Genomic DNA, 27,864 nt, shown 5'->3' with positions numbered 1-27,864 from the left:
AGTGGGAAATCTCAGTTTTCATGCATTTCATAAAAAAAGAATAAAACGTGTTTTTTTAATATATATTTTACCTGCTATAACCAGATCAATTACAAAAAGTCTGATTCAGATCTCTAAAACTAAATCAAAATTGAAAAAATATCATTATTGTCTAAATTATTTCTGTTCAAAACAAGCTGAGCTCGTAGTAATTTAAGAAGTTAAAAGGTTTCTATGTCAGCATGAATGTTCCTACTTGGACGTGTTTTGATATAAATTAAGAAAGAATTAAGATGGAGAAACACATATCTTAAAAATCCTGTCTGATCCCGATTTCTAGTTTTTTTTGGCGGTTAGATCTGCTGAATTTGATATTAATCGACTTGTATTTTGCCCCCCCCCCAGCGACTACAACTTGTTCTGCAGAAGGTTGACGAAGGTTTGCAGTTTAAATCTGACAGGAAATGAAGCGATTACGGGAATATTCCCGTTAACGTCTCACATTAATTTAATCAACACATTAAAGGACCTGCCAGGGTAGATGATTTTCAGAGTAAGAATAATGTGGGAACTTAATTTTAAGAAATTTAATGAATGGTGTGAAAAATCTATATTTTTCAGCATCATTTTAGTGTTTTCAATCATCAGGATCAATCAGCTTCACATTAAAATGCTCAGACTCTTTATTGCCACAGAAGTTGCCTGAACTGTTTGAGGATGAGACCTAATCGGAATTAGCGTTACTATTATCGTATTGGTTGGATTCAAACAAATGAAATAAGGCAATAATTGTTACGAATTGAGGCTATTTTGAAATTTGTAACTGAATTGAGTTTGTTTGACCTGCCAAAATCCAGTCTGAGTTTTTTAAGGGGAAAACTGGTCAATTCTTATGGCTGAAAATTAAAAAAAAGAATTCATGCTGTTTCCTCAACAGCAAATCGATATATAAAGAAATAATAAATTAAAAAAATTAAACAAAATCCTGATTCATGCTGTTGTCTTGCTTTATATTAAAACCAACTAGATTTTTTAAGATAAAAAAAAAAAGTAATTTTGACCCGTAATAATCAGAAAATAATACAATTGTGCCTGCCTGCATTCGTGCAACAGCTTTCTGTAAACGTGAGTGTTTATCCGGCCCGACAGGCAGAACTGAAGGGTGTGTGTGTGTGTTGGTTTGTGCAAGCCAGCGTGGCTCCGTGTGCAGACAAACACACACACTCTGCAACAATGGCTTGACATGAGCATGAGCAGGAGCTGCTGCTGCTGCTGCTGCGGCACAGCTAAGACGAAGTTAGAAATGTTTCGTATTGGAAACACATTTAGTTTTTTTTTTTATTATTTGCTCAATAATGAGCCTTTCATGAAAAAAAAAAAAAAAAAAAAAACAAACAAAAAAACCTGAATGTGCTTCAGCAGTTCTGCTGCTCACATTTCTGGTGTTTACTTGTCTGGCACAAACAGCGATGACCGCAGCCCAGACTGAGTCAGAAACTAACACATGTGACCCCTGACCTCACCAAACCATTACACAAACACATCTATATGTACACACGCACACACAGTCTGAGATTGAACGTACCTTGGTCCTGGACATAGTATGCTAGAAACAAGTCCAGCTCCTTGACCGATACTGTTATGTGGTGAGGCTGGACACAAAGTGCTGGGTTGGTGCAATGTGGAGACTTGACGAGCCGCTCGCCGTCCGTACTTTCCAGAGGGATGCCCTTGAAGAGGATGACCATCACCAGGTCCAGGCGCCAGACTTTGTCGGCCTGCCGCAAGCAGTCGATCCGGCGGATCTTGCCCTTCTGGTCCGGGTTGGACAGAACGCAGCACGGCGGCTTCTTGCCCGTCACGCTCAGGACGAAGTCCTCCCGGTACTCCTGCCGAATGTCCTTCCGCAGCTTGGCCAGCAGCCTGGAGGCCCACTTCTGCTTGACCTCGGGCTTCTCACCCAGGAGCTCGTCCTTCACGGCGCGCTCCTCGTCCTTGGACATCCGCTTCTCGTGCTTCTTGAAGTACTTGCGCTTTCGGGCCTGCAGGTTGAACCACGTGTAGGCGATGGCACGGACGTGAGGGAGGAGCGCCTCGATGAAGGGATGAAATTCATCCTGGAGGGGTCGGAGGGGAAAAGAGAGGGAAGGAATTTAATCATCTCAGTGAAAAAAATATATATATATATATATTTTTTTTTAATTTACAGGACGGATGTCAGATCACGAATAAAATAATTTTGTGTTGAACTATTTTTCTGTAAGTCTGACAAAAACAAAACAAACAAAAAAAATCTTTGTATTTTCTGGTCATGCTGCGGGCCGCTCATCAATCTCTCCCTCTTCCACAGTGAACTTATCCCGTCTCACTAAGAACAGAGGATGAGCTTCTGGACAGGATGGAGTCGCAGAGTCCGATGTCGAGACGGTTCTTCTTCACGGACAGACAGGAAATGACGCGTCAGCTGTTTTTATACATTTTCATACAAAAACTCAAATAATTTTTTTTTTAGAAAACTAATCAATAATTTCTAAATATTTCCAAAGCTATTTTATTCTAATAAGTTATTCTAAGATTAGAAAAAAGTATAAGGCATACTTTGAAAACTGATTTAAAAAAAATTATATATTGTTTTGAAAAAAAAAAACAAAAAAAAAAAACAACTTTCAGGCAATTTTTTTTTTGCATTTGAGGAGTCTCTTTAGATTCTATTTTTTATTTTTATTTTTTTAAATAAGGGTAAGACTTCAGTAATCCTGACATGGTTATCATGAACTCCTGCTCTTTGTCGTCAGCATGGTGCGAACAATCCGGCCACAAGCTGCAGCTCCTCCAGGTGAGAAACGGAAACGTGGAATTATCTTAGCTTTCAGGTCATTAAAATGTCAAATTTAATAAGCGTAAGCAGCAACCGCCCCCCACCCACCCCCTCCCCACCCTCCTCCTCTTGTTTAAGCAGGCTTTTGAGGAGTCAAACCACACATTGTTCTTTTTGAAGGCAGTCAGGCAAAGCGGGCGATGGGAAACCACAGAAATCCACTCTCAGTGTACGAGTGTGTGCGTGTGTGTGTGTGTGTGTGTGTGCGTGTGTGTGTGTGTGCCTGCATGCCGCTGGAAGCCACATATCGTCTCTGCACAGTCAAACTTTGCTTCAGCGTCCAAATCGCACGATGTAATCATTCGTCAGCCGAAGCGGAGAGCGGCTTTTTAAACCCCGCAGATTGTTATTTTTAAAAGCGAGATGTCACGCTGAGGGAAAACCGTGCAGCTTTCCATTTGGAGGGTTTTGCAAAAAAATGATCATCGGAGCTTATTTTTTATGCCACCTCCGATTAAAAACGACGAAAGTAAACTTTGAAATTCTACCAAATGTCCTGAAAAGAGAGACAGAAAAAAAAGTATGTTTCCTCTTCAAGAAACAACTTAAAATATTTCAACAACAGTCATTATTTTATTTTTTTTTCTTTAAGCGGGCTAACAAAGCCTAGAGCTGTGAAGATAAATGACTTGGCCAGGGCCTGAGCGGTGCACTTCAGTTAGAGCCATAAAAGCACAATCCTCTTAAGCACAAACTAAACCGCATCTCAGTCAATCACTAACTTATGCCAAGTAAAATATAAACAGTCACACTGAGTCAGCCAAAACAGTCTGCAGCAACCCCTGTCCAAGCGCTGAATCAACCTTATCGGTGCATGTGATCTTCCTGAAGAGAAAGTAGCCTTATCTTCTCCCAGCACCACTGAAGAGGGGTTTTTAATTGGAATTAAAAAAAAATAATAAACACATACTTCTCTGGGAACGGGGCTGCGGGAACACGTAAAGGCAGAGCGGGTTGGCCACGGGAAGCGTGTGGACAAAGTTAGAGAAATGGAGCAAACGTGCGTATTGGAGGTAAACTAATGAGGAAGCTTATCAAAAACTAACTCAATACACAGATAAGGATGGAATCAAATAGAAATGCTCTGCATTGTCACACGGTGGGGAAATTCAGGTGTCACAGCAGCAGGTTGAGGTAAGAGGGAGCATGCATGTTCACACATAAGGCAAATAAATATGATTATATATATATAAGAGAAAAAAAATCTTTGAATCTAAGAAATCCAGGAATATGAGAACTGAAGCACTAATAGATGTGATTTTTTTTTTAAATTACACAACTAGAGTGATGTGATCATTTTAAGAAGAACTGAAATAACTTGTTGTTTGAGTGTTAAAATTGATACACTGCCAAATCTTCATTCATTGTTGATGTAAGATACGGCATTTCGCCGTGGAGACAATTTCTTTTTTTTGTTTTGTTTTTTTTTACAGAAAAACTAGCAAATTATTCACACTTCTGCAAAATACACTCGGGGAAAAAAACCTGTAAGCTACAATGACACCAACTCTAAAACAACCCCGCTCTACTACTCACTGAAATATTATGATTTCATTTGAACAAGAACTAAAAAAAAAAAAGAAAAAAAAAAAGTTGCAAAATAGAGCCACAACAGCAACTGTAGTAATCATTCAAAGCAGTTTATGTAAGCCTGGAAATTACTGTTTGATTTTTTTTCCAGCTCAGCTGGCACCGATGCCCTATAAGCGCATTCATTTTACAGCTGAATTCAAAACACCAGGCACATTTCAACTACGAGCCTAATCAGTCACTGTAAAGCGATTTGTTTGTTATTTAAACAGTTAAATGACTGGATTCAGGACGGTTCTGCACTGCTGAGGCAACGCACGGCACGCCACTCCACTCCACTCCACTCCACCGTTTGTTATTCTTTTACAGTAAAGCTGCTGCATTCTGCACTGGATAATTGGTTTTAATGATCCTGCTGCAGATTTAAGTATGCATTCTGATGGAAGGAAGAAGAAAAAAAAAAAAACTCCAAGCAAGTGTAATTTAATTTAAGGACATTAAATAAAGCAGGTGAACAAAATAAGTAAACTTTGAATGATTTTAGAAACATGCACCATGTTTGCACAACTGAGCAGTGACATAAATTACAGTTCATCCTGCATTTTATTCGAGGTAAGTAAATAAACTAGTGTCTGATTTTACAGTCAAACTCTGTTATTGTTTTTGACGTGTTGGCATTAATTATACCACATAAATTACAATAAAAGCCCCAAAGTAATGAGTTAATATTTTATCAATAATAACTCCTTTATGTTCAGGCATTTTTTTAATTAATAAAAAAAAAGAGTTTCCAACATTGCAGATTCAGGATCTTGTATCCAACCTACATGTGCCAAAACTCGCCCCAACTACATACTTTACAAAACAAGCAAGATAATAATAATAATAATAATAATAAAAAAAAAAGAAATGAGAAGAAACAAACACGAGTACCTGAGTTAGACAAATCGGAGAATACATGTCGAGACGGCGCTGAGCACACTGAGAAAGAAAAAGTGATTGTAGGTGGACTAATTCCTCCGATCACTCCATCGTCCTGGACCGATCGGTGCGCACCATGCAAGAAGAGAGACGGTGTGTTTGTGTGTGTGTGTGTGTGTGTGTGTGTGTGTGTGTGTGTGTGTGTGTACGCGTGTGGAGCAGCAATCCGAAGGGAAATTATCCAAGAATATCCATGAAGAGTCTCGATCCAAAGATTGTCGCCACCGCGGAAGGGAAAAAAAAAAATAGGACTTGTGTTTTTAATACGCAGGAGCTGGCATGTAAAAGTAGAAGAAGCAACTTGGAGCTGTGCGTGCTCCGCCGCTACGGCGTGTTCCCTCTCTCTCTTTCCCTCTCTCTCTCTCTCTCTGCGCGGAGCTTCGCAGCGCTTCGCAGGGCGCAGAGTGCCGGGACGGTTCGCCCCCTGCTAAAAGCTTCCAGCCAGAGCTGATATGAAACCGAGCGCTTCCACCTTCAGTCGGTCCTGCGCGATTCCAGCAAATCAGATCCAACTTTTTTCCTCTCCCCTCTTTTTTTTCTAACCCCCGTCCTCTCTCTCTCTCTCTCTCTCTCTCGCGTAATTACACAGTCACACCCCTCCTCCTCCTCCTCCTCTTCCTCCCTCTCCTTCTTCTCCTTCAGTCACATCCACCTCCCCCTCGGCACCTTCCCTCCTCTCCTTCAGCACACAATTCATTTACTCCCCTCACTTTGGCTGAATTATTTTATGAGCTTCGGGGACTTTGGACCAAAGCTTCGGCCACACAGAGGATAAAAAAAGCACATTTCCAACCTCCTTTCCCAGCTTAGATCGCTCCCAAGTTGAAGCAAACTTTTTCATGTGCACGTCTGGGTTTTTGGAATCAACTCACTTTTTTTTGTTTTGTTTTTGTTATTGTTCTTAAGTAGTAGGTTACGTTTAATAAATAAAGCCCCTATATGGGTGGTGTATAATTTAGCAATATTATCATTTACAACCAAATTAGTAAAACTCGGTAACAAACAACCAAATTATGCATTTTTTTAAAAATAGATTGCTTATTGGAAATACAAAATAAATCAGTAAAAGCAAATTTTAATTTCTCTAAGCAAAAATGTCTTCTTTTTGGGGCGTTTTTCAAAACATAAAATCGCCCACAATGAGAAACTGGCTCGTATTCTTACACCTCAGTTCGTTTTGAGGACGTATACTCTTCACCTCGTGACGTCACAGATTTAAAAACGCAACAAAAATTTGTTTAAAATAATAATTTCCCACGTTCCTGATTACTGATATTTGTTTTGTTGAAATAAAAAGAAAACACAATGTAAAAGAGAAATTGCGCCCCCTATGGTCAAAAATATATAACAGTCACAGGTTTTTATTATTTTAAAGTGGAGATAAGTAAATTCTAATTTTTGCTCAGCTGTTTTAGTTCAAATGTAGGTTGTTTTTTTTTTACTTTAAAACAAAATCAAAAACTTTTTTTAATAACTGGTTTCCAATTAGAAATTGTGAATGGATCAAAAACAAGACATTTATGTTTTTATCCATTTCTAATAGACACTTTATGCTGAGGGCGCCACTAGAAAAAGGAGGGGTAATAACTAAACTAACCTTTATTTTTATTACATAATTGCATATTTTAAAAGGTTTACACACTTAAGACAACCTGTTCTGCTAATTTTGGGGTATGAAAACAGCCCCCTATAAATCCCCCCCTGCTTTGCGCCCCTGGTTTTAATAAAAATCAAGTGAAACGTGCACATAGTGTGCATGTTTTTGCATGCATACGGTTGTGTTTTGCACAAAAAGTCACCTAAAGTTAAACACTGTTGCTCTGCAGCAGCACACGTGTTTCTGCGGGTCCTAGAGAGCTGTCAACAGTCCGCACAAAGTTCACACACACCAGAGGGAATGAGGAGGCTATCTGCGCCAAGTTCAGGGAACTTTCTGCTGCTTTCTCCACCACGCAGCGGCAGAAAGGACAACATATAAAGATATCACATGAAAAACGAAATTACACATAACACAGCGTTATCACAACATTTGAAAGCAGTAATATAACCCATGTTCACGTACCATTGCACTGTACTGCATGGATTAATGGGGGAGTCCTGGAGCCTGGTTGGAAACACACAAGCCGGTAACTTCACATTTCTCACGCTCAACTTTGTTTGGAGCCCCTTTTCTCTTGCGGTGCAACAACAACAACAAAAAGTCAACACCGGAAGACAATTCTTGGCAGACAGAGGTGAAAAGAAGTTAGGAGCACCTCGTCTTTTTTTTCTTGTTTTCCTTCCTCTTCAGGTCTCAGTTTTTGGATCGGGTTTTTTTTTTTTTTTTTTTTAGGGGGGGAGTTGAACGCGATCCAGAAGAGGCTGAGTTTTCGGCACTGGGCTGGTCTCCGCCTTCACTTTCACTGTCTGACTGACTGACTGCCGGCCCTCCGGCTCTCAGAGAACAGCCGTCAGGCTAAACAGAAGCCCCACCGGAAGACGTATGAGGCGGCTTTTCTAAATAAAAGCCCAATTAAAAGATCACTACGGCAAAGTCTGTGATTAGTATGAATATCTCATTCTGTGAGTGAAACGGGTTGTCTCGGGCTCTTATTTTGAAAGTTCCATTTCCTGGCGGACATCTATCTGTTCCTCAGCAGCTTCACGCAGCCTCCGTTTTGTAATAGCGTTTACATTCTCGCTTCTCATTGGCCAGCAGCGGTGGCCCCGGGACCCTATGTTCCCTGGGCCCCTCACTTCCGCCCGTCTGACGGGCTGTTCGCTGTTTGACAGAGCCGCTGCTGGACAGCCAGGTTAATGACGGATGGTGGCGGACATTACACCGCACTAATGAATTTAAAAAAAAGAGAGTAAAATAAAATAAAATACTACTACTACTAGACTACTACTAATAATAATGACATCTACTGTTATTGTTATTATGACCTATTGCTTTAAAGACTAACTTTTGCGTGTCTTGACTCTTTATAATACATTTCTTTTATGATTTGGTAGAAGGCTGCATTGAAATAAGAAAAACAACAAGCAGCAGTGGTGAGTAACATTGTAGCAGATGTCCTGTAATGTTATAAACAGACTCAACTTTTTTGTTGATGCCCCTATTAGACATTTTATGCATCATAGAAGACGGAAAAAAATGGCATCACATGTCCTAAATGGAGGCACCAGAGCGCATTTATTATTACAACACCAATACACTGTTTACAGTAGCTGAACGTGTCAGTGCGGTCAAGTTGAATTATTATTTGGACCCAGTTCTTCATGCAGGTAGACTTACCTGTTAAAGGTGTTGCCAGATAAGAGCTCAATCTAGTTTTCACTGATGTTATCTGATCTTTACTCTTGCCAATCAGATCCTATCTTTAAAATGTTACAGCGTGGCTCACATAAAAACGTTTTTACCATAGTTTTAACTTTAAATAGTTTTATAATTGTGTTAATTAATGCGAAGAAGGCTGATTTAATTTAATTTTATTCCGCTGAATACGTTTATGCTTCAAGATTCATCTCAAAAGGTCCGCTTGATTAGCGAGGATTTATCGCCACCATGTGGTAGCAAACAAAATTGCAAGTTGCTTCGGATTTCTTTATTTTCCAAAGAAAGTAACGTCTATTAAATACCGTGGTCTGGTATTAGTGTGGTGAGGCTCTTTTTGGTTACATTTTTCTGTAGTATTAACAGCAAGAAGCTGTGTCAACTGGTTTAAAACAGAAAATGGTTTTATTTGTTTTCCTAAATATTTTATACCATAAGTTTAATAATGTATATATACGTGTAAAAAATTTTTTGCTTTGCAAATTGTACCCTTTACTTAAAAATTATACGTTTTTGGCCCAGAGGCTTCATTCAGTGGGAATATGAGAACAACATGTAATAATAAAAATGTTTCATCTTTGTTGGAGAACAAAAGGACATTTTTTAAAATGTCCTTTTAAGATCATGCAAAAACTACATCAGCTATCCAGGTTTACTGTTTTTTTTTTACTGAATACATTAATATTAGAAATATATACAAGGTGATTAGAGGTAGATATAACTGTAACTACTGTGTTTTTGTTCTTATATTGTTAACACAAGCACCAAAATATCAGACCTGAGTATATGGAAATTTATTTGAGGTTTGAAGATGACCAAAGCGTAGAGATTGACAGTCGCAAATCAGAACAATAACAAACAAAGGAACAGAACTTACAACATACAAGGACACACAGACACACAAAGTAAGTAAAAGTAATAAAAGACTGATCACGAGACAGGAGGAATCAGCAAAGGACAAAGAAAAGGACAAAGAGAGCTGGAATACTGAGAAAAAGAATGACAATAGAAGCAGCTGAGGTAATCAGCTGACTGGGAACAGCTGAAGAAGGGAGCAAGAAGAGGCAGACTGAGTGAAGGTGAACGATAAACACCTACGGGTTGAACTAAAACTCATAGAAACATCTAAGCAGGGGGGAAAGAGTAACACTGATCTAAGAGAGCAAAATGCAAAATCACAAACAAACAAATGTTAGAGTAAATTAAAAAAGTAGATACAAAGAATGACCTTCTATGGCAAGACCTTATGAACAATAATGAATACAGGGAACCGAATAGAGTATGGCAAGACATAAAGGAATATAACAAAACAACAACAAGGTGATGAAACAAAAATTGGCCAAATATGTTCGAGAGCTGGCACTGTTAATACCACAAATCCCATAATGCTCTGCAGTGCATTGGCATGTCAATCAGGACCCACAAGCCCTTTCTTTGTCGAAGTTCGTTAGTGGCGTTAGCTTAGCAGACACTCTTCAGTGCAGACAGCAGCAATCTAAGCTTTAACGGATGTTTTCCTTCTGCACTTTTTCTTGCTGCCACAAAGCAAAATGAATGGTTGGATTTTCTTTAAAGAAAGCTATTATTGTTGTTGTTGATGTTGTTAGTCTGTGGAAAAAATGCATGCCATTGAAATGTAAGTCAGAAAGCTCCAAAACGAGAAATATTTTTTGTTTAATGTATTTTATTTGACATTTGATTTCATATGTGCTCATAGTATTAACTATCTCATTCTTGTGAGTAAACAATAATAATGTCAAATAAACTATTATAGATAATAATAAAATATTAATTTTAAGTGGAACTAATGTTAAATAGTTTTATTGCAATATTATTTCACTATGTAATGCTTTGAGGAATATTATTACACAAGTTTACGTTGAAAATGACGTAACCATACCTATGCGTTTCAGAAAAACATGTTTCCAACTAGTACATATTATCCAGATGCGAGCTGGCTACCTGCTAAAACAAGTTAAATTTGAATTCATGTATTTTTTTTTTGGCTGCAATGTAACCAAACAGGAAAAGTTAAAGGCGTTTAAATTATTTTTTGCAAAGCGCTGTACCTGCAAATGCTTCAAAAAACCGATCACGAAACCTTTCAGCTTCAATGACAGAATGAAAGAGGATTAGACAGCTGAAATTTTGATGTCATCTGTTGCTGTTATATTTTCTAAGAAAAAAATGTAGCACTATTTCCATAATTTATCTTCCTTGGTAGGATTTTTTTTAAATTTTTTTTAAAGAAAAGAATCTCAAGATCCCAAATGTAGACTTTTGACCTCACGTTGTGGAACCACAGAGGGTTCAAAGTTTAAAATGCGATCTAAAATATGTATCCCACAGAGCAAATTTTGATTTTCTCTCACTGGAATGTAGCCAAAACAAAAGGACATATCCAGGCCATAGGGTTAGGGTTCACCAGCAGTGAAGCTTGTGCAGGAACTGGAGTTCCTTCAAGCATCCAGAGCGAAGAATCCACCCTCAACTTAAACCCTGGAGATGGGGCGCGATAAAAAGCTCGCCTGTAATCAGACGAGTAAATAAATATTCAGAAAGAAATGTCAGGCAGCGTTGCCTCTTCAGCCTGGGAAAGGCGCGGGCAGGACAAGAGCTCTTTGTCCAGCTTTAAATTAACACAGCTGGGGCTGAAAAGAGAGGTGCACTTGAGGAAAGCTCTTCATTTAAAAGCAGGCTGGGTTCGTCCTTCGGTTGAAAAGAAAACAACACTTTTTTGTGTGTGTGTGTGTCCAACTTTGCTTTGTGTCTGTCTTCAAAAATCTCCAGAGAATCTGAAGCCAAACGACAGCGTTTCAAAAAAATCACCAAGCGGATTCGTCGTAGAGCCAAACGTGCTCCTGAAAGGTTCCTCTATGAAAACAGACTCTCGTTAGTGCTAAGGCAGAAACCGCCAGGTGTGCAGACATCGTCTGTTCTGCCTGGACCCGACGTCAACAAGAAAACGAGTTACGCGGCTTGTTAGAACGCATCGTTCCAGATCTCCACTCACCATCCACCACGTCCGGGCCGACATGTCGTAACAAAGCTGCCATTTAATGGACCTCTCTGTCAGATTCCCAGCCATCACTGAGCGCGCTCCTCACCCCGGTGGGAGACAACACAGCTAATCAAAGGGGCATCAGTGGAGGCATGCTGGGCCACATGTAGGCCAGTCCTTTGCCAAGCTGCATCATGGGAAAATAAAAAAAAAAAAAAAAAAAAGATCAGCAACAGATTGACCCCAGTGACTCGAAACCTGACAGTGGTAATTAGATGTCCCCTGACCCCGCAACCTCCAACTATCCCCCACCGCCCCGTCTTATCCTCCCACACAAACTTCCTCCCCCGTTTCTCCTTTATGCTTGTTGTGCAAATTCAGAGAGAGAAAGAAAGAAAGTTTATATTGCTTTATTGTAGCCTTTCAAAGAGGCTTCATCAACGCTTCTCTTTGCTTTATGCTTGACCAAAATAAATTTGCATTTAGCTGTTTTTCCAGCACCTCGTAAAGATACAACTGTTGAGTGTTTTCAGATTTTGCCATGTTACAAACTTCAATGCATTTTATTGGGCTTCTGTGTCACAGACTGACACAAATTAAGGCATAATGGTGAAATAGTGAAAGGACAATAACAGATGATTTTCTTATACTTTGTACAAAACAAACAGTCTGAAAAGTGCGGTGTGTGTCTTTATTCAGTCCCTCTGACTCAGTGTTCTGAGTCACTTACGTGGTAATTTTAGCCACATATCTTTGGGGTTTTGTCTCTACTAGAGATCAACGTTTTGGCCCATTCTTCTTTGGAAAGTAACTCAGCCTCAATCGGATTAGGCAGAAATAGAAATAAGCTTCTTGTATGCTCAGAAGTAACTTTGTACTCTAGAAGCTCTCTTCAACAGTATCTAAATAGTCATATACACTAAAAACAAAAACACTACAAAAAAAAAACCCTAAACCACATTGAGTTTAAAAGCCTGAGGTGGAAAGTGTCTGGACATTTCAAGTCTTGACAGATTTTCAATTGGTCTAGTCAAACTCATGAGGTTTGACTAGACCAGAGGTTCCCAAACTCTGGGGCGCGCCCCCTAGGGACGGCGCCGTGCCATTGCAGGGGTGGCGCGGGAAGCCGTCTGGATGAAAAAAAAAAAACACATGTACGCTGTATGCGCTGGGTTTTTACCTTAGAATGACCAACTCTCTGTTATTCCTATGTCAATTTGATACAGTAGAGGCTTCCACACTTCCCATATCTGTGTCCTCTGTCACTTTTATCAGCAGTTAAAACTGTTTAATCCGTTGTTAACATGTTGTAACCTGTTTTTCCGAGCCGCCTTTAAATGCAACATGAGCGCTACGACGCTCGCGCTGGGTTTCCACCTGTGAAGGAGACCTGCTGCTGCTGTGCGGAGCTATGTAGGTTTGTGTTAGAATCACGGCAGCAAACCAGCAAAACGCAAAGAACTTTTCACAGTTTTTCCCTCCAAACTAACCGACTGAGTTGAGTAAAGCTGTTGGATGCAGGTAATGTTAGCTAAAAGATGACTAGCTAATATCAATACAGAACCTTAAGCTTAACAAGTAGCCTGTAGGCTACCGATGTTGGTGTCTATTTTCAGCTACGTACATTCATTTTGCCCCCCAAAAAGTCGATTCCTCCCAAAGAGAATATAGTGAAGTTTGTAGCTGTAATGTAGCGAAAATGTAAAAACCTGAATTTGTAAGAACACCTCAGCACAGCGCTCAAGGACATAGCAGAGGGCAGCCCTCCGTCTCCAACGCCGAACCAGGGTTTCGTTCACGGTGAGTTTACGTGCAGCTCCTCTATTTCCCTCCTGTACTGCCAGATCAATAACATTTAACTTAAAAGCCGCATCATGAGTTTGAAGAAATTTCTCCGTTGTGCCTGCTGCTAGCATGTGCTTGTTCTAAATGAAAATTAGCCTTTCTTCTTTGATTTCCAATTTTGACTTCCAATGATTCACTTCCTGCGAAAACGCCCCCTGGTGGTTGAAGAAAAATCCACAGAAAAGCCGCACCGGGCTACAAGCTGCATTGTTCAAAGCGTGGGGAAAAGTAGCGGCTTATAGTCCGAAAAAATATGGTAAACGTCTTCTGTAATATAATATTAACAGAAGGCATCTGTAAAAGTGTTTGTTCAGACGGGGTGGGAGGGGGGCACCATGTTAGGACCCTCTGTGTCCAGCTGTGTTTTTTTCCTTTCTGTGAACTAAGCAGCTTTTGCGTGTCCACATAAATGTTATCTGAAAAGAGTTCTTCTCTCCTGCTGCATTCCAATCCTCCTCAGCCCAGCCGCTCAGTGGCAGCTGGATTTCCCCACAACGACTGTGGGCGGACTTGGAAAAAGTAACTTAGCATATGTAATCACACATGGTTGAAATGAGAGGGCACGAAGGCTGAATCGAATTAAAGAAAGTGTTTCTTTACTTTAGAAATAAAGTTGTGGTCAGACGTTTACAAGCACATTTTCTATCAATTTGTGGAGACTTTCTGATTTATTTGAATAGCTCTTTTTCCAGTGTGCTCGTTTAAATTTATTGTGGGTATTTCACAATCCTGGGAGGATAAGTGGGTATAGACGGACGCCAAAGGTTGTTGAAAGTCTTTTAACTTGACCAAGCTCATGGTCTATTGGTGACCATGATTGCCTGTGTAAAAGTGGATTTATTCAAAAGTACTCATTGGAACATTTCAGGACACAAATTTTGAGTGGTGATCGAAGATGGAGAACTGCAGATTCACACAAGTTGGGAATGTCTTATGGAGCCATTTCTAAACAATGGTAGATTCAGAGGTCATCGGTCCAAACAGCTGTGAGGAGGTGGAAGTTACCTGGTTGTGTCGACATCAAAAAGATCTGGAAGAAACTATCGTCCAAAGATAAAAGAGAGCCAATAGAAACAAATTACAGGGCAAAGAAAAAACTCAAACTAACATTTTTCTTTTCTTTATTCGATAATAATTGAGGGAATCGAGTGGGAAAAGAAAAAAAATCACATCAGATTGATTGTTTGACTAACAGGGAAATGCATAAACCCGATTACTTTATCAAATATATGTTAGCATAGTTTAATGCAATGTTCATGTACACCACAAACAGTAAAACAAGTCGGCAGCACTGTTATTGTCACCATAAAACATAAAAAGAATCCAAACAAAAAAAGAACAAATCAAAGTTTCCACAGGTGAAATCTTTTGTTTACTTGAATCACTTATTAAAAATAAAAACTTAGATGCATTCTCCGGCTGTCGTCGTGTGCCTCGTTCTTTCAGGGGAGCAAAATGGAAAATGTTTCAGTCCCTGCATGAGAGCGGCCCGCGACATTGATTTTAAGGTTAGAATCGATGCATTTCATCGTCTTGATTGGATTAGCTGTTTTAACTTCAACTTTTAATTGGATTTCACCTTTCTAAAATGACACGGTATTTGAAAATCAATAGGGCAATCGATTGAAGGAAGTTCAGCATGCGGAGCTGCAAAACGGAGGAACCCATCTGACGCCTGCCACGAACGGGGCCTGCTGAGGTCTAATGAATCCAATTACGCCTTTATTAGGGTGAAGACACGTTCAACCGGTTACCATGTGTGAAAGAAAATTAAAATGCAACCTTTAAGACTTTTGATGTCAGAATATTTCCAGATTTAAGGAAGGATGAGGGATTTTAATGTGAGAAAGACACCTAAGCAAAGCATATTCTGCTCTGGAGGTAGATCCCACTTTTTACAGGCTCTACGGCCGTCATGGACAGAAATCGCTAAATAATCACGCGCCTGATGGCTAGCGACCCAATAATGAAGTCGGAGACTTTAATCCGAGTCTAAGCTCAGCAAAATAGCAGTAAAGCAGACCAAGCCGCAGAACTCCAATCCCAGACAGGTAAACATGAACTGAGATGTAACTGTTGGAGGCATAGCTGTTTATTAGGCATGTGGCTAATTATTTTTCTTTTGTTCAGCCAGATGTCATAGATGACAGAAAGAGCAGGTGGTAATTTATCTAATTAGCCCGGCAGACCCAACCATTACAACAGATTAGAAGCAGACTGCAGCAGACCGCTATTATCTACACTGGGTCCCTTCAACGCCATCATGAGAGACAAAGCTGACAAATTACATGTGTGCAGTTTTGTTAGAAACCCCATGTTTTTGTGACATCAACCCTTATTGAAACCCCAGCAAGCTCACAAGAGCCTCTTTTGTTGCAGAAAGTCATTTATTAACCATTTTAAAGACGCGACTTCCACTTGTGGTCTTTCTAAAAATATTATTAATAATAATTGGGAGTTATTAGGCAAAGTCAAACCGCGTATAATGACTCAAACCTTGGATGATAAACACAAAAGTCGCACAGCGATGAACTGATCCCGTCCTCCACGATCACGCTGCGGTGTCATGACCTCCTTCAAGCTGAGAACAATTGGGGACAATCGAGTTTGCCGAGGGTGGCACACTGAGTGTGTGTGTGTGTGTGTGTTTGGGTCAGACTATGTCAAAAGCATAAAACCATGTTAGACAGGACACTTGGATTGTGTTCACGGATCGTGCACACATTTGGCACGCATCGCTGAGACTTAAAACATGCTTTCGGGACAATGACCGATTAGAGACGGCTGAACCGACGCCTCAGGCCACTTCTGCAACATTCATGCTAATTATTTTTGTTTAAAAAAAGAAGCATGTTTTAGTTAATAAATCTTTCCTCTCGATTAATCCTCATATCTTTCATAAGGTAAAGGTGCCAAAGACAATTCAGTTGGCTTCTTTTCTTTTTTTTTTTTTTTGTTATTCTTTAATTTCAGTTGCATTTTTTATGTGATATTGAAAAAGGGAAAATGTTCCTCATTTATAGATCCAAGTGAAATTATTGAAATATTTTTCCCAAGATTCACCCTATAATGTGATGATGCTTCTTAGAAAAATGTGTGATTGAAACTAATATTATACCCACATTTACATTAAATCATTGCCTTGCAAAAGTATTCATACCACTTGGACTTCTCCACACTAATCATAATTGTACCTAATGCCATGTAGCTTTTTCTTTTAATAATACTAATAATGTTTAAGAACTGCTTTTCTGTTTTCACTCAGCTAATCTTTTTGGTATTGACATTTGTCTGATAATCTGAAACATTAAATTGTGGGGGGGGGAATCTGTTAGTTGCAAATATGTTGCACAAAATTGTAAATAAAGATTACATACTGTAAAACAACAACAAAAAAGCAACAGACAAACATATTCAGAATGTAATTTATTCAAATATGAATACCTATATATTTGCTATAATCACAATTTTCAGCGCAATAAGTTGGCAACTTTTTATAAGACTTTATAAACAGAAAAGTAACTGGTAACACGTTCACAAAACAAATGTTCCAGTGTTTGAGGTCTGACTTAGAACAAAACAAGGTTTGAACACAAAACATTGAGAAACATAAAAAGACCAAAGTGAAAAAAAATTCAAAAAGTCCAAACTCCAATCTCCTGCGAGATGCCAAGTAACAGCTGCCTCGTGGAAATATTTACGTCTACAATTGAGAGCGACGCAGTGCAAGGCGGTGACTTGTAATGTTAAGCTTGGCAGCCATCATTAAAGGTCAGACACAGGTTCAGATTCATCAGCCAGAATGTAAACGTAATAATACCAAAAAAATAACGTTTAACGGCCAAAAGCAAAATTATGAACAAACAATGCTTATTGCTTCAAAAATTTCAAACCAAATAAGGAAAACAAAACAACTTAAAAAAAAAAATCAAACATACATTTTCCCTTGCATTGCCTCCCCAAACACCTAAAAATCATGATAAAAAATTTCCAAACATCCAAGAACCCAAACATGAGCTACAAAAACCGATGAGCAAACATATGAAACCACGCTCATGCAAATTCAAACCGGAAAAAATTCAACAAATACCTACAGTGAGGACTCATTTTAAAAATGTATCTCTCTTTTAAAATTAAGTCTTCACTTTAAAACAGACTATGTGCTAGCATAAAATTCAGTGCATATTATTGAACCGCTACCATCAAAAACTTGGTGAAACATGCATTTAATAAATGCTTGCTGACTATTGCAACATTTTCCCAGATCTTTGGTCGGTGTGGAGTGTGCAGTGATGGCAAAAAAAAAAAAACGTAAAACAAAAAAAAAGAGGTGGCCTAGACAGGCACTTAAAACTACTTGGACAATATAGTATTCTCTCCACACACAATAGGCTTTGTTTACATACAGATTTTTCAGAAAAACTTGCTCACACAAAGCTAGTATAACTATGACATTACATATTTCTCTAATTAAATAAGTAAAGTCTCCAGCAGTTTCAAACAGATATAACAAAACAATCATAAATAAATTATACAATGTTAGCAGAGCAAACACCACTGCCTAAACTGCAAAAAACATGCATTTGCAACATTTTGATGCTAGCTGTTAGCACGAAAGTACAGGAGCATTTAACTGCCAGGGCTAGGATATAAATTCAGGAGCAGTGTCTTGTTAAAGCAAAAAAGTTTACCGTCATAACGAGATACAAAACTCGTTTTCACGGAATGAGGTTTTATTTCTCATTATAACGAGTCAACTTCCTCATTTCAACAACTTACAAAAATACGTAGCTGACAGATTACCACTTCTTACAAAGGCATAAAGGTTTTCCTCTCACTCTCCATCTTTTCACTGGTTTCTCTAAATGAAACTCAAACACCCTGCACTGTTGGAAATTTACTGTTATGACTAGAACATATTTTGGTTTTATTGAGATAGAAAATCTTGTTAAAACATAAAACACATTTTAACAAGCTAAAACAAGAAAGTTTCTCATTACAATGAGATACCTTTCCTGTTTTTAAACAGATGGCTAAATGTTAGCATAAGATAGTTAGGTAAGTTTAGCACAGAACAATTTATAAACTGTCAGACCGCAACGGTAAGCTAAATATTCAGAAGGAACAGTTATTAGCTCTTTGTTACAATGCAAATGTTAGCACAGAACTGTTAGCTAAGTGTTAGAAAGAAGAGCAGCTGTTCACAGGGAAGTTAGCTCTGTTTTACAATGCAAATGTTAGCCAAGTGTTAGCACAGAACTCTTAGCTAAGAATTAGCAAAAAGAATAGTTAGCTTAGTGCGAGAATAGAACATCAAGTTGTAAGCAAGGCACAGTTAGCAAACTGTTAGCACAGAACAGTTAGCTAAGTGTTAAGACTGAACAGAAATCTTAGCACAAAACTTCTTGTTTTCCGTTAGCCTCAAAAGTCCAGTCGTTTTCTGACAATCATAAAATCCTATTTTCAAAGGCAAACGCATGAATTCAATCTCTATCACAATTTTTTAAAGGTGACTTTAGGTAGTAGAAAACAGTTCTTAATAGGAATAGGACTGTTGAATATCAAGCCACATAGCACCTAAAAAATTTTAAAAAAGAAAGCAGAACAACAACAAAAATAAATCAACAACAAATCCCTGCCTACAAAGAATCAAATGGGCTTCACTTGAATAATTTAGACTGAGCAGAATGGGTTTGGATTATATAAAACTGAATCATATTGAACTGAGATTACTTTTGTTCTGAATTGGAACTGAACTGGCAGTCCTTCACTTTTGCTAGAAACATTCATTCTATGAATGTCTAGTAACAAAGTGTTGGAAATTGATATCATTTGTATTTTAGACAGTATGCTATGGTTTGCTCTGCTAATTTGGATAATTTTTTGCCTCTATATGCCTGTTTTTAGAAGCAAATGTATAGTTCCTGCTTTGTCTGTATATAACAATACTAATCTGTGAGCTTCCCTATCAGAGATATAAATATGCACTTATAAATTAAAAACATTCAGAAAAAATAAGCTACAGGGCTCAAATATCATGTCTCAAAATCCACAGGAAAACTATTTGTACCAATCCTCTGTATTGTAAGTGCTATGGTCAATACAGCAAGTTGATTTAAAATAACGGATTACCAATGTGGTCAGTATATTTATTCTTTGAATGTGAAAATGACTGTATTTCTTCTATCTATTCACCAGCAAACTGACGTGTCACACTGACTTAACCTACACAGGTGGAAGAAATAAAGTTTCCATAACTGTCAGCACAATCAAGGGAAAAATCTAAGTATTAGTGTGATGCTTGTTTTAGATTTTAGAGAAAAAGTAGCAGTCAGGTGCCGTTTTGTAATTGCAACTGATCATCAGCAAGTCTGACCGCCTCTATAAAAGCATGGGTTTCTTGTTGGAGAACACAGGTCTGTGTTAAAGTGGCAGTATTATGTCTTTTCCAGGTACATCGTGCCATTTTATAGCACAATAAAGTAAATATCTTACCATTTGTTGTTATGAAGAATGCTTAAAATACCTAAAATTACTTAAAATAAATTTGACTTTGCAATTGAACACCTTGAAATTGGGTCCATGTCTCTTTAAGAAGCTCCTGCTCTTCCTGACACTCATTACAATGTGTTTAGCAGCACTGCACAGACTCGTACTTCCACTAGCTGTTTGCTAACTGCTGCTGCCGCTAGTCTGGAGGAGCTGAATAGGGAAATTGCGTAGAAAAGACGTCACTCAGTGAGACTACACGTTACATAGCTGAATGGTTGCCATGGGAGATTCAAGGATTTCTCAAACATGCATGAAAGAATCAAAGTAACCCTCCAGGTATGTTTTTGATGGGGGAATATGATTATAATATGAAGTAAAGCTAAAAAAAAAAAAAAAGAGGATTTTACATAATACTGCCCCTTTAACACAATGACAAGGATTAAAGTCATCAGCAATCTACTTCAATCACTCAATCTCAGAAGGATTATAGAGACACTTCCAGATAATTTAAAGCTCCTCATTCTACAGAGATAAATATTATTCAGAGTGGAAATTCTTTTAAGTCAGTTGACAGTTCTCCTATGATTGGACATTTCAGAAAACGTTCAATTTCAGACTTTTCACTCTCAGAGGAATGAACAAAAACAAAACAAGAGCTCAGTTGCAGATTCTCCAACCATCACTTTGTGTGTGAAGTGTTAAAAGTTCATGCAGGGAATGGTAAAAATGGTACAAACCACAAGACATGATCGAGATTAAAGCAGAGATAGTCGACCATAACAATCAGTGCCACACTGATAAAAATACCACACATACAACCATACCATATGACAATCAGAGCAATGATTTGGGCTTGTTTGGTAGCCACAGTAACCATGAACTCTTCTGTATGCCAACGTTTTATCTGTCCAACAGCTAAAGGTCGGACAGATAGAGACATTAGCCAATTAGGCAATAAGAATCAATGTGTTGCTATGGTTATTGGCCTCAACCTAATTGATATGGCGTTGTGGATGAGCCATAAATAAAGGCTACAATCCTCAGTGGACTGATGCTGAGTGACTGATAAAGTCAGGGTATTGCTGCTAATGGTGGTTCTACAAGCTAATAAATTATGCAGTGAGTGTACTTAATTATTCCCATGACTGCGTCAGAGACAGATTTTTGTTATCTCTCATGAGTGGAACTTGAACTCTTCATGACTCAAGGTATCTCCATCAGCATAATCTGACAAATAATATACAGCAAACATCAACTACTAATCAGTGAATATTAAACTCATATTTAACAGCAGGATTAACTACGAAAGTCACTATCGAGGAGTGATTATATTAGCTTGTTTTTGTGTTAGTGCTCTCAGCAGTCAAATGACATCTCTAGATCGAAAGGTATCAGTGGCATTATGATCCTAAAAAATACACACATTGTAGTTAAAACCATAGTAAAACAATCAAAGAAAACATTCACAAATCATTAGAAGGTAGTCATACTTCAGACCCTTTTCTAAAATTTGGTAAATAAAAAGTACCAAAAACAAAAACAAGGCACAAACTTTATACGAAAAAAGAAAAAAATCAAACACTTCTAACAGATTTGTAGTTATTCTGTCTGTAGTTAATTACTAGTGAAGGCTCTTTATGACGTAACCTGAGAGATGTCCCACTGCTTCCATCCCCGTTGTGTAAATAACCATTAAAGGTGGTTTCCAGATGCTAAAAAATAGCAGTCACAGTGATCAAAACATTTCTCCGTCCTTCCAAAACAGTGTTTGTGACCCTGTTCCTGGAGAGAAACTGAATAAAACCAAGCAAAAAACCAGAACAAAACAACACAAAAGTAAAGTGTCCGCTGCCCGGCTCTCGTAGTGCAGCAGAGGGCGGTGAAGGTGTGCAGACAGAATCGTTTTAGGAGTACGTGGAGTGTTTGACTGTAGCAACTTCTACCGAAAGTGCAGGCAGGAAGGGGAATGTCGAGCCGCAGAGCTACACGTGGCTGCGGTAGTGGTGGCCGCCGTGAAGCGGCTGCCTGCTGCGCAGCGGGAGGAGCCACAGAAGTTTCCAGCGAGTGCCACAAACCTCAGCGAGCGCCCACTGCCACGATCTTTTTGTCCCATATCTAAGCAGAAAAATACATCACCTTAAAGCATTTGGAAGTTTTGTTTTACGTATTACAGCCGGTGGCTGGCTGCTTTTTGAGAAACTTAGCTCCCCACCCAGGGCGGCACGGCATCGGGGACGGCATGAATTTTAAGACTGGTGGCTCACCAGGCTTAAAATGCACAGAGGGGAAAACCTGGCAGTGTTCTTTAGCTGGTTTTTAATCATATTTAATGTTTATGTATTTACATTTAATATCTGTGCAGTGTGAGGATGGGAAACTGAAGTCAAACTCCTTGTTTATGCACATAAACTTGTCTGATTCTGATAACAAAGCGCTGAAGAACTCAAAATCCTAAACATTCACATTGGCAAAATTTCAACTTATTTGTTTCAATATCTTTTGAACAGATAACATCTAATAAAAACCAACATTAATCTTCTTAACACAACCTTTATTGTAAAAAGCATAAAATCCCCACAGCCTTTTCCTTTTTGGACTATAAAGCCAACTTAAACTTGGATGAGTCCTGAAATATAGATTCTATATACTGCAGGTCCTTTGAAGCACGTTTTTTGATTCATAAAATCATTTACTCTATGAATGTACATATGATATGAACTCCTGGAGCCTGATATGTTCCTACACATTGAGGTTTGAAACAACCAGAGGACACAATAATATAGAACCTGATGATTTGAATGATGTTCATGACAGGAGCCTCTTTTTACTTGCATTAATTTCAAGCTGCAACCATCTGAGATAAAAATCAAAAAAAAAAAACAGACTCACGTTTCACTGGAGAACTGAGACATTTTCTCAATAGTGGTCATATCCTGCAAAAAATAAAAGAAATTATATATGATTATTTCAATGTATCACTAAAAAGTAGTAGCCTTGTGTTTTTAAATGTGGGTGGCTGGTTGCTCGTATTTTTCAGTAGGATCAAAAATTAAAGCAACTGGAGCAGTGAAGAACACAGCTGGACAAGGATACAAGGAAGTTAATATTCAATCAAAACCTCTAAGGACAACAAGGTCATGTTGGGGTCACCAAGTCAATATGTACACACCGTCACCAGGATGCCATCAATATTGCAGGCTGCTGTATGTAGAGTAATATAATAAAAGGAAAAGGCAACGTCAGAGCAGCAGCAGTTTACTGTCCTGAAAGTACTCACAGAGAGGATGCCAGCCATCTGCGCGTAAAACAAGCTCGACATGCCACCGAACATGACCACGCCCATGAGCGCTGAAACTCGCAGCAGAGCCAGTTCATGACGTGTCGTAAACTTTTCCTGAAAGAGGAGAAAAAACAAAAGAAAAAAACAGTAAATACAATAAACAACTCCAGCTTTTCTGTTTTTCTTTCTTGAAGCTCTGTTTGACTATAATTCATGTACAAGTTAAAGCTACTTCCAGATATTGGCAAGAATGTAAACACATCAATTCACCTGGTCTAGTCTTGTCAGGGGCTGGAAATAATAGTACTGGCAAAAGTCCAGCACCAGTGTGAATAAGCTGAGGACCTGAGTGTAAAAACACAGCTGCAGGAAGAGCCAGTGGTTGTCTTCTCCCACACAGTTATTGATCCTGCAAGACAGGAAACCAGAGTAAGGGTTTGAACTTTTCTGAAAGTAGGGATGGATGTATTCCTGGACGACATCATCAGAGAGGAGACAGTGAGGCTGGTCGGCACCCTGCCACCTCAAGAAGAAGAAAAAAAAAAAGTTTCAAGTTTCAAGCATCAGCTCTCCTTTTATGTGTGTGAAGTTTGTGCTTTTGATTTTCGCCAATACACAAGAGAAAAATTTGAAAGTAATGTACAAAAAGAATCCACAAAAATACAAAACCGGGGCAAATCTAATACACATGCAGAACGGAGACAGGAAATGAATGGATCCAATTTGAAAGGTGTGAGAGGGATCACTTATGGGGTTGCACAAGTACAGGCAGTTGCAACGGTCAAATTGTGATCAAACTATGATTTTAGTTTTCATATACTGTATTTTCCGCACTATAAGGCGCACCGGATTATAAGGCGCACCTTCAATGAATGGCCTATTTTAAAACTTTTTTCATATATAAGGCGCATAGAATAGACGCTACAGTAGAAGCTGGAGTTACGTTATCCATCCACTAGATGGAGCTGCACTAAAACGGAATGTTAACAAAACAGTCCGACTCCGGTTGGCGAGGAGAGCCTTCCGACTGGGCCGGGGCGTGGCCGGACGATGGCCACCCTTCTCCGTTCGCGCACAGCATGTTCATGGAGAACGTGGTGCTAAATGACGTGCAGACGACCTGATTCTGGATGGTCGGTACGGAGATAGGTCAGTCAAACTTTATTAATAATTACAAACCAGCGTTCTGACAACTATCCCAGCATGAACCGCGCGCTTCTTCTACGGACGAAAATGAAGTCGGCGGCTGCTTACCGTAGTTGCTAGACCTGTTGTGGCTCAATATTGGTCCATATATAAGGCGCACCGGATTATAAGGTGCACTGTCGGCTGTTGAGGAAATTGAAGGTTTTTAGGTGCGCCTTATAGTGCGGAAAATATGGTATTCTAATTTTAATACTTTCTGTCTTTGTGTGAAGGGATTCTGCTGGCACACCTGAATTTCTCAACTGAGAGACAATAAAGAATATTTCTTTTCCTATTGTATTTTACTTCATTAGTCACCACACTAAAACTACACATCGCCACCTTGAAACATGGTGGAGGTAGAATCATACTGTGGGCATGCTCTTTGTCAGCAGGAACAGGGAAGCTGATAACAGTGGGGAGATGGATGGAGCTGCGGCTCAGCAACAAACACGCGATCAGCATCCATTGATAATACGGCCAATCGAATGTTCAATCATTTCACTGAGCTTCCAATCCCGAACCACAAAGCATTTTGGGAGATGTAGGCAGAGGAAAGGCTTTAGGATACTAATCTACTAACTCATTCACTCTTTGGTTACCTAGCAACGACCTGTTGAGGAACTTGTGTGGCAGCAATTTCAGGTTTCGCCAGCGCGGTTCGTAACTGCTTAAAAACAATAAACAGCAGCAAAGAGTGAAGGGAGAAAATGCGTGCAACAGCTGGAGAAGAAAGGTTGGCAAATTTACAGATATTTAAAACAAACACTAATGAAAAATTATCAACTGACAGGAAACACTTATACTACGATATGTTTTTCAGCCATATCACCCAGCTCTATGCTAAATATAAGATAATACTTAAAGAAATCTGTTTGAGGAAACGTCTTCAGACCGGGGTGGAGGTTCAGGGCTTAGATCAAATTATATTCTTTAGTTAAAATGGTCCAATTAAGGCTGAGAATCTGTAGAAAGCTGATGGTTAATAAGACAGAAACAAACCTATGCGAACTTGAGTTATTTTGCAAAGAAGATTGAGCAACAATCTCAGTTTGCTGGTAGAGATGTATAACAGAGGACCTGCAGCCGTAAGTGAAAACGTGATTCCACACAGTGTTGACTCAGAAGATGATAAAAAAAAAAACAGTTTTCAAGATTTTTACTTGTAAAATAATAAAATACATGCAAGAAATTTCAAGAAGGTGTGAATAGTTTTGCGAAGACTGTTAAATACAGAAGGCCCTTTACTGCTATTTCAACACGCCAGACAAAGTCAAGCAAGCATTTAATAAGATCAGAGTAACCGTATGGGCTCACCAGGGGCAGTGGTGGTCCATCCTGCGCACGCAGTGGCCACAGCGGCTGCAGTGGTGCGACCTTTTAGGTCTCATCAAGTTGCACTTATTGCACAACTCCCACTGTTCCCTCTCTGTGAGACAAATGCATCTGAAGTTTAGAGCTGCAAATGCTTCACGGCACACTGAAAGAGTCACAGAAAGAAAGGCTTTCCGTACCAGAGTGAGGTATATGTGGATCCACAGGAAGTCGGCCGGGATCTGCGGTGGAAGCTCGGAACAGTGCCATCAGACAGAGCGCCGACGCCAGGTAATAACCTGTGGATACGTACAGACGTGGGGCTTAATGAGCCAGAGCTGTTCACTGGACCGTTACCGAAATCCTCAGTGGAAGCAGCGACACTCACAAACAACTAAGGCCCAGGGGATGTGCCCTTCGTCGTAGTGTGGGAGCAGCACCAGTTTGGGAACGAAGAACGTGTTGTAGAGCCAGATCCCAAACACCATGCTGATGCAGAGCCAGCCCATCGGATCCACTACGAAGTGAAGGCGAAGCTTCATTGCTGCTGTTGCTCCCGCTCGCTGGGTCCTCACTGCCTCTGGAAACTAATCCAAACCAAGTTTCCCTGAGATTACATTTAACACCGCGATAGATTAGACCGAGATGACTTTCTCTAGTTCCTAACAAAAGGCCTTTCCTCTAAGAAAGGCCTTTTTGGTGAAAGTTTTAGGCTTACAAATACTTGCAAAGTGTTTAAAAGAGTTTCACCGACCCGCCCAGCCCATCCTATGGGCTTTCTGGGTTATTGTCACCTCTATCCAAAGAGGGGAGATGGATCTGCATTGTTTGTTACAGGAAATGCTTGAGCCTCCTTCCGTTTTGTGCTTCACTTCATTTCACTTGTAGCTGAAACTATTTGTCTGTGTTGCCCATAAAGAGTTAATCATTCTCGTTGTCCTAAGATAAAAGCATGTGCATGGCTGTTTGTCCTGTATGTTACCCTGTGATGGATTGGTGGCCCATCCAGTGTGTACCCTGCCTCTCAACCAATGACCACTAGAAATGTATTGATATTTATCGATGTTCTCAAGAAAGAAAGAAAGAAAAAAAAAGAAAAAACTCAAAATAACAATACAATAGCGCTATTTGTTTTTATGGCGTTTTCAACATCATAGCTGGAAATAATTGGAAGATTATTGAATAAAATTTCTGTTACACTTTAGGCAATATTAGGAGTCAAAAATAAAAATATACGCAGTGATAAAAATATATCACAACCTCGATTTTTCACCTGTTACGTTTGACATCAATCTTTTAATAGCAGCTGTTATTACACATGTATGAGCGTCAGAATCAACAATCCTATGTCCAGTCTGCTGAATAATTTTCAATTATTAAATTAAGTCTAAATGAATGGCAGATGTCAAATAAAACAGAGATTTGGGGAGTCATTTACAAATGAATCTCATCTCATCTTTTTCAGGTCAGAGAATAAAACCACAGCAGAAGCCCATAATGTGTTTCAGTAAGTTAAATGTAGAAATGCTGGATTTTTAACCGAGAAGTAGTTGTCACTGTATGCTTTGCCTCCTCCATCTCCATTCATACTGATAACACCTGACACCGTGATGGGCTTGGCTCCATTCAACCCCAACAATGTTATAGCTAACAGCTGGGCCCAGCGGTATTACACTCAGTTATGATGGCGTAAGAATAAACTATTAAACCCGTGAAGTGTCAGAGATGATATTATTATACACAGGAAAACACGACTTACGTTTTTCTTTGATTTAACGCCGCCCTGCGGAGTGCATGTAGTTACCCAGTGGCTACTTCCTCATCCGACTCTGTGTGGGACGGACAGGTCCTGGTTACCTGCAATAACAGTTCTGCTTCCGGTTGAGTCACGGTTAGGAAATTAAAGGCATGGATGCTGTTTTAAAACTCACCCATGTGAATGTGAAGGGAAATATGTCGTTTTTAGCGAATTGATTCAGTTCAATTCAAAAATACCCAAGTATTGTTGTAACTCATCATCCATCTTTAAAGAGTCGTTGTGGATTGTGATGCTGTGGGCAGGA

The 27,864-nt window shown here is 39.2% G+C and overlaps 2 protein-coding genes across 6 annotated transcripts in view; both read right to left on the bottom strand.

Annotated features, from left to right (window-relative positions):
* LOC106915034 (nuclear factor 1 B-type) overlaps positions 1-13,521 on the bottom strand; it is a 101,405-nt gene extending 87,884 nt beyond the window's left edge. For 3 of the 5 annotated variants that reach the window (XM_014982342.2, XM_014982345.2, XM_014982343.2), the window contains exons 1-2: positions 5,321-6,960; positions 1,565-2,096 (exon numbers count right to left, since the gene is read on the bottom strand). In XM_014982342.2, coding sequence (XP_014837828.1) covers positions 1,565-2,096; positions 5,321-5,347 — 559 coding nt within the window. In that variant the 5' untranslated portion in view covers positions 5,348-6,960. Of the gene's footprint in view, positions 1-1,564; positions 2,097-5,320; positions 6,961-7,430; positions 8,385-11,697 lie in introns of those variants that run through there. The other 2 variants (XM_088015443.1, XM_014982344.2) reach the window with 2 other exon arrangements.
* Positions 13,522-16,943: 3,422 nt separating this feature from the next.
* On the bottom strand, positions 16,944-27,641 carry zdhhc21 (zDHHC palmitoyltransferase 21). The gene is made up of 8 exons (XM_014982347.2): positions 27,561-27,641; positions 26,190-26,388; positions 26,002-26,100; positions 25,805-25,916; positions 23,573-23,711; positions 23,300-23,416; positions 22,912-22,955; positions 16,944-22,137 (listed from the first exon to the last, which is right to left on the bottom strand). The coding sequence occupies exons 2-8, from the start codon at positions 26,341-26,343 to the stop codon at positions 22,005-22,007; spliced, it is 798 nt and encodes a 265-aa protein (XP_014837833.1). The 5' UTR covers positions 26,344-26,388; positions 27,561-27,641; the 3' UTR covers positions 16,944-22,004.
* Positions 27,642-27,864: the final 223 nt, after the last annotated feature.

This window comes from Poecilia mexicana, unplaced genomic scaffold (assembly GCF_051168715.1).
Source record: "Poecilia mexicana isolate PSO_F unplaced genomic scaffold, ASM5116871v1 scaffold_18, whole genome shotgun sequence".
Classification (NCBI taxonomy): Eukaryota; Metazoa; Chordata; class Actinopteri; order Cyprinodontiformes; family Poeciliidae; genus Poecilia; species Poecilia mexicana.
This window is presented reverse-complemented; position numbering and strand designations above follow the sequence as displayed.